The 6,620-nt window shown below is 61.2% G+C and overlaps 1 protein-coding gene across 1 annotated transcript; it reads right to left on the bottom strand.

Annotated features, from left to right (window-relative positions):
- Nucleotides 1–472: 472 nt before the first annotated feature.
- LDBPK_282540 (subtilisin-like serine peptidase) lies at nucleotides 473–5,677 on the bottom strand (the record flags this gene model as incomplete). Its single annotated transcript, XM_003862304.1, has 1 exon — nucleotides 473–5,677. One exon carries the CDS (start codon nucleotides 5,675–5,677, stop codon nucleotides 473–475), a length of 5,205 nt encoding a protein of 1,734 aa, XP_003862352.1.
- Between the last annotated feature and the right edge of the window lie 943 nt (nucleotides 5,678–6,620).

Below are 6,620 nucleotides of genomic sequence, written 5' to 3'. Positions count from 1 at the left end.
CGACGCACACAGATATTAGCTCAGATACACCGCGATAGGGACGGTACTCGACAGAAGACACACACTCGGCTGCAAAGCCAGAAGGCGTGCGCAGGCGAAACCGGTGCAGTGGAAGGAGCGGTGAGGAGGATCGTCAAAGGATGGCATAGTAAAGGCGGCGAGTGAGGGCGAATGTGTTGCTAATGCGCGCACCCGCGCACACAACAATGCCATCAGCCACTCCGTTGAGGTTGGCGAGGTGGCGGCAGTGCTACAATGCGTGGGCACGCCGACGAGGACAACGCAGTGGTAGCGAAACCGACAGGCGCAGGTGCTGAACATCAGCAAGAGGCAAAACGGCATGGGCGGCGCTTAACCAACATGCGCGACAGTAGAAGGCCCTGGCCAAGGAGTCGTGCTGGAGCATCTCTGTCGCTTTTCTCTTTCGCCGCCGCCGCCTTCATGTCACCTACAATCCGCCGTGTCGCGCACCTCAGCGCGTCAGAATCATGTTGCCGTGCGGCCCGAGCACTCCATGCACGCCGTACATGATCAGCACCGCAAGCGCGGCAAGCGCAGCACAGACAATGCAGATCGCGGCGGAGAGCGTCCAGTGCTGGTACAAGTTCATCGGCCCCAGCGCGGCAACAGCGCCAGTGAAGAGCACACCGGCAAGAAGCAGCAGCAGGTGCAGTGTGATGCTCACCTGGCCCGCGCGCCGTAATGGCACCAGGCTCGACACGCCGAACATGGCCGACACAACGATCACGCAGACGGCAGACGTGCACACAGCAGGTGCAGACCGCAGCAACGCACCCTGCACAGCAGTCCGCCGCGTCACGTCGCGCGCAAAAAGGTGTGACGTCGTCGTCTGCAGGTAGTCGAAGTACCCGCTGCAGAAGTGCACCACGTACTCCACGCTTATCGGTACAGTGCAGCTGATGCACACCTGAAGCACAGCGTCCATCTCCCAGTCGAAGACCGCGCACACCGTCAGCGACCCGAAGCACACAATGGCAGCCACTATCGTCGCCGCCACCGCCGTCGTCAGGCTCACGTAGTACGTGAGCAGGAGCACGAACGTCACCGCCAGACCGATGCCGACCGCGAACCACAGGCTTTGCAGCGCGCCAACCCTCGCCACTGCCGGCTGGAACAGGGTCGACGTGTAGTACACGGTGATACCACTTGCTTGAGCAAGTGACCGGAAGGGGGCGATGATGTCCCGAGATATCCAGTAGTACGCCGCCACCACCCGCGAAGGTGAGCTCTGGCTGGTGGCGAGTGTGCTCTCTACGCGGTAGAGTATCTGCTGCAGCATCAGTGGCTCGCCGTTGTAGCTGAGCGTGAAGACCGCCTCGCTCAGCCGGCCGTTCTCCTTGGCGTAGTTGTAGAAGTCTTGGAGAGATGTCAGCTCATAGCTCGCGTCATCAGCGAGGTAGTCCTCCAGCACCGTCCGCATCTGCGATCCAGTGCTGTCCGACCGCCGAATGTTGGCAGCAATGGAAGCCACTACCTTGCACCACGCCGCATTGTTGAGGGTCCGAGGCACCTTCGTGAGGTCAAACAGATATTCCACGTACATCGGCATCACCGCCGTCGTGCCACTGCATGTGTTGTTGCCGCCGCACACGCCGCACGCGTCGTATGTCGCGCCGCTGCCAGGAACGCCATCGCAGCCCCGGCACAAGCCATCACCGCCGCACACGCCGCAGCTATCGATGCTCACGACGGAACTCAGCGATGTGTACGCCAACCTGTTGCAGCCCAACACTGTCCCGTCGTCCAGGCATGTCGCGCCAGCCGGTGCAGGGCAAGACCCACACGTTGGGCCAGACCAGACCTTCGGGTACCGGCAAGTACAGCTGAGCGCCGTGAAGTCGCTCACTTGCCGCGCCATGCCGCAGTAAGGCACGACGTTGCCATCCATATACCACCAGCAATCCGGCATGGCCATGCACGACTCCTTAGACGCCGCCTTGCACACGCCAACGGGTACCATCTGTGTCGGTGAGCAGGCGGGGCACATCGTCTCCGACTGTACGTCAGCCTCACTGCACGCATTGGGAATGCATGCCCGCATATTCCACAGCGCGTAGTCCGGCGTCGACACGTCAGGGCACGTGCCGCGCAACGTACAGTTCGCCGCGCACGTCTCGCACCGCGGCCCCGTAAAGGCACCCACGCACTCGCACTTCCCCGTCACGGCGTTGCACATTCCGCCGTTGGTACAGTCGCACAGCTGGCACGTCCCGCCGCGCCAGTGCCCCAAGCAGCCGCACATTTCGGACCCGGTCGGTGAGTCCATAGCAGACAGCAGCACGCCGCGTCCGTTGCAAACGCTCGACACGTTACAGAACGCCCCCGTCCACCCGCTCGAGCACGTACACGTCGCCGTCGCAGGGTTGAACGTTCCGTGACTACTGCAGTCCACCGATGGCTGCGAGCAGTCGTACCCGCGCGTCCCCGCTGGGCACGACCGGCATCGCCCACTGCTCGCGTCGCAGTCGCACGCCGCAGAGTTCATCGCCGCGTTGCACTCCAGTGCGCACCCCGGATTCGATGCAGCAGGCAGCAGCCATGACTCGCATTCGTTGCACGCGGCTCCCGTGAAGCCCGCATCGCAGACGCACGTCCCTGTGTACTGGTCGCACTCGCCGTTCCTCCCGCACGTGCTAGCATCGCACGTCACGCTGCACGACCCCCCACCGGCGTTGCCCTTGCCCAGAGCCCACTCGCAGTACTGGCAGTCGCGCGTTAAAGGGCATGTGCACGGCGCCACAGCAGACGATCCAGCAACAGCACACCCGCCGCAGTCATTTAGTGCCGCTGCGCCGTGCGCAGTGCCACCGCAGTCCACGCACGCGTCCGTTCCGTTGCACACGCCGCAGCTATCCGCGTACAGATTCATCTGCTCACCATAATCCGCCGAGCATGCCGCGATGTCTGTGATTGTTGCCTGACGGTAGTCTTGCGGCGATCGGTAGTACGGGCCACAGAACGTGCAGCTGCCGCGCTGGCCAAAGGTGTCGTCCATCGCTGCAAACGTGTCTGCGATGCTGCCTTGATCCACCAACAGCGTGTTGGGCAGTCCGGCCACAGTAATGCGGCAGCCCAGCATGCACACCACAATGAATAGCACCAGCAGCAGCGCGAGCAGCGCATACCGCACATAGTGGATCGCCGGCAGGTAGTACTGCAGTACGAAGAGCTCGAACAGCGAGTAGCCATCGCGCTTCACTTTGCGTGCCATCAGCCTCCGCATCCGCTGCTCAGCCGTCTCGTCCGCAACACGGCCAAACAGCCCGCAGCACTCCACACGGGGCAAATCCGCGCGGTGCGCCAAGCGGTAGCGCAGCTTCCCAAGGCCCATTCCAGATGGGCCGCCAGTCGCGCGCGGCGAAGCCCCACCACCAGCAGCAGCAGCAGCGCCGCCTTTCTTCGTGCCGCGACGGGCCCTTGCGCACGGGTCCACTACCATTGTCGGGTCCTGTGCGCGCACCGCATTTCGGACCGCAAGCGACACTAGCTCAACGCTGCGGTTGTTCGAGGCCGTCTCCACGCCAAGACGCGTGCCCAGCTCGCGCCACCAATCGGCAAACGCACTCGCCTCAGCAGAGCTGGTGCCTTGATTCCTCAGGCTGTACGCGCGCGGCGGGATAACCTCTCCGTGACTCGTACGTGCGTGTATCCCCAGGGCATCGCACATGCCACTCCAGCAGTCCTCGCTGCGCTCTACGTACACCGCAGGGATATGGACCAGGTCCGATGGAAGCACCATGCGCGGGTTGTAGTACAGCGGCAGCCTGTCGGGGCCCACACCAGTCTCCTCCGCAAGCGGGTTCGCGTCGCCGATCTGCAGGAAATCCTGCAACGAGAAGGAAGGCAACCCCATGCCGTCGCGCGTGTCGGTGCCCTTCACAACGCGGTCCTTTGCCTTCTGCGCCTTGTGTAGAGCTCCAACGACGTCGCGCCGCGCAGCGCGAACCTTGTCGAGCCCCTCACGCACCTGTTGTCGCACAAAGTCCAGCGGGCCACCGTATCTCTTCCTGTGGATCCCGAAGTCCTCGCCGATGCGCTGGTGGGCCAGGTCCTCCTCCATCCGGTACGCACGCTCGCCGTCGGCTATGTTGTCCTGCACAGCTTCCAGCACACGCACCAGGTGTCCAGACCGCCGGCACCCGAGCAGCGCATCGTTCAGCACGTCGCTCTGCTTTTGCAGGTTGCGCCGCTTGTTCGAGAAGTACAAATGGTGCACCACAATCAGCGCAGGGGTGGGCAGCGCGATGCAGTACATGTTCCACAGCAGCGCGATTATCATGAACACGCTGAACTGCTCCACAGAGCGGAACAGCGAGGTCGTGTTGACCGCGAAGATGATTATCGCAAGCGCGTCTGCAATCCACACGCCAACGGAGATGCGCCGCATCGTGAAGCACAGCCGCTGCACCACGCTTAGGTTGTTCTGTCGTCCCTTCGTCGCCATTACCCCGCTGAACACAAACATGTCGTAGAAGCTCAATGTCCCGTGCATGCAGAATGTCATCACCCAGATAATCGCGGAGTACGTCGCCAGCGGCAGCGTCCGGTAGATGAGCGCGTACAGACCAACGGCAGCCATGTACGCAAACACAGCCTCTGCAGCCGTGTACACCCCGACAATGAACGTCCGGCAGTGCCACCAGCTCAGCAAGAAGCAGATCACCGCAGCAACGCCCACCTTGTACCCCTCCCGCTCCCCAGCGATCTCCATCAAGATGTCCTGCGACGACCCACCGCCGAGGTAGAACTCCACAAACGGCAGCGAGGCAGCCTGTCCGCTGTTAACGAAGTTCATCGCACGAGGCAGGAACCTCTTCATGCGATTCCGGTACGAAGCCTTCGACTCTGACCACGACGACGCAAACGTATACTGCGAGCGCAGCTGCAGCGCCCTCTGGTTCAGCGTCGAGAAGTTGTTGTCGAAGAACCATCCGTAGCTCGGGTTCGCAAAGAGGCGCTGCATGTAGTCTAGCTGGAATACAGTCCCGCTGCCGTTCATGAACCACTCCAGCCCGTTCCAAGATGGATAGATATACTGCGTCACGCTGGATACAGGCGTGCACGTGGGATAGATGCTGTTGATTTGTCCATTGCGCAGATCGTTCGTGAAGCACACGCCCTCGTAACCGTCCAGCTCCGTGACGTGCTCCTCCGCTGCGCGGTAGATTTTAAAGAGGTCCGGGTTCAGCAGATTGGCGTATGCATCACGCGTTTCGGGGGACCAGCCCACCTTCTTTGCGTACTCCATGAGGTCTTGAAGGTTGATAACGGCGCGCAACTCCAGCGTGTCCTGCACATACGTCCGTGGGTGAGATAAGTCGACGCTGTCCGACAGCCAGTATGCACCAGAGAGAGAGAAAGCCCAGTCATTCAGCACGCCGTTCACCCTCAACGCGTCGCGCCGCACGCCGATGGTGGAGCGGATCTGGTAGTCGTCCAGCGAGTAGGAGAGCCCCGACTGAAGTTTCGCACCACCAATCACAAAGAAAACAAAAGGTAGGACGAGGGTCAGCAGCATTGGGGCGGGGTATTGGACGATGAAGCGACCCAGCGTGTGGGTTGGATACCGCTTTCCTTCCACCCCGACATCCTCCGAGGTGTTGACTGGGGCCGTGCCGGTCGTGTAGACCTTCTGCCTCGATGAGAAGATGCGCATCTCGAAGAAGGGGGGAGGGACCGTGTGAAGAAGACGGGAGTGCCCACCGACGTCGCAAAATAAACAGCAGCGCCAACCCACAGACAGGCACACACAGACACAAGAGAACAAAAAGTAGTGAGGGAAGGTGAGTGTGTGTGTGGGGGGAGTGTGTGCGTCCCGCCCGCGTTACGCCGACGGTTTGGTATCCGTGTGTGCCTCTCTTCTTCCCTTTACCGTTTCGTTGCTGCTGCCGCGTTTCTTCTCGATGAAGTGCGAAAGCGGGAACAAAAACGCGATCATACAGACAGAGAGGCGAGGGAGGGAGAGATGTGTGGGCGTGCATAAGCTTGAGTTTCTACTCACGCACCGATGCAAACACGAACACGCACACCGAAACTGTTGCACTGGGTTGCTTTGTGGCTCGAAGACTCTCACTTGCAATTCTGCGTGTCCGTGTGGTGATGGGAGGGGTGTGGGCAGAGGAGGAGGGAGGGGGTCTCTGATGGAAGCTACTGATCGCTTCTTTTTTTTGCTTGACACCCTCTGTGTGCGTGCCTGCTGGACCGCGCCGACACCACCACTCCCGTCCTACGCGATCATCGCGCATGGCACGATGGCGGTTTGTTTACTCATTTGCCCTTCTTTTAGCGCGCACACACGCACACGGGTGAAGAGAGTGTGGTCGGCAAAGTGCAGGAGCGTACATGGCACGGCGTCCAATCGGCACGACCGCCTCGATGCAGTGCGAGTAGCCCGGCAAGAGGCACACACGCCCCCGGCACACGTGAGCGCACGCGTACACCCGTCATGCGGCAGTGCTCAAAAGCAAAAGGAAAAACGAAACCGAAAGACAAGAAAAAAAGGGACAGCGCAGAGTCCGTGAGTATTTGCGGGCGTCGATAGGGGCCCGGCTCTTATGAGAAGCACAGAGTCGCTCGTCCTCCGACAAACAGCTGCCTCC

Source organism: Leishmania donovani, chromosome 28 (assembly GCF_000227135.1).
Source record: "Leishmania donovani BPK282A1 complete genome, chromosome 28".
Classification (NCBI taxonomy): domain Eukaryota; phylum Euglenozoa; class Kinetoplastea; order Trypanosomatida; family Trypanosomatidae; genus Leishmania; species Leishmania donovani.
Note: the sequence above shows the minus strand (reverse complement) of the source record. Positions and strands in the feature narration are given on the sequence as shown.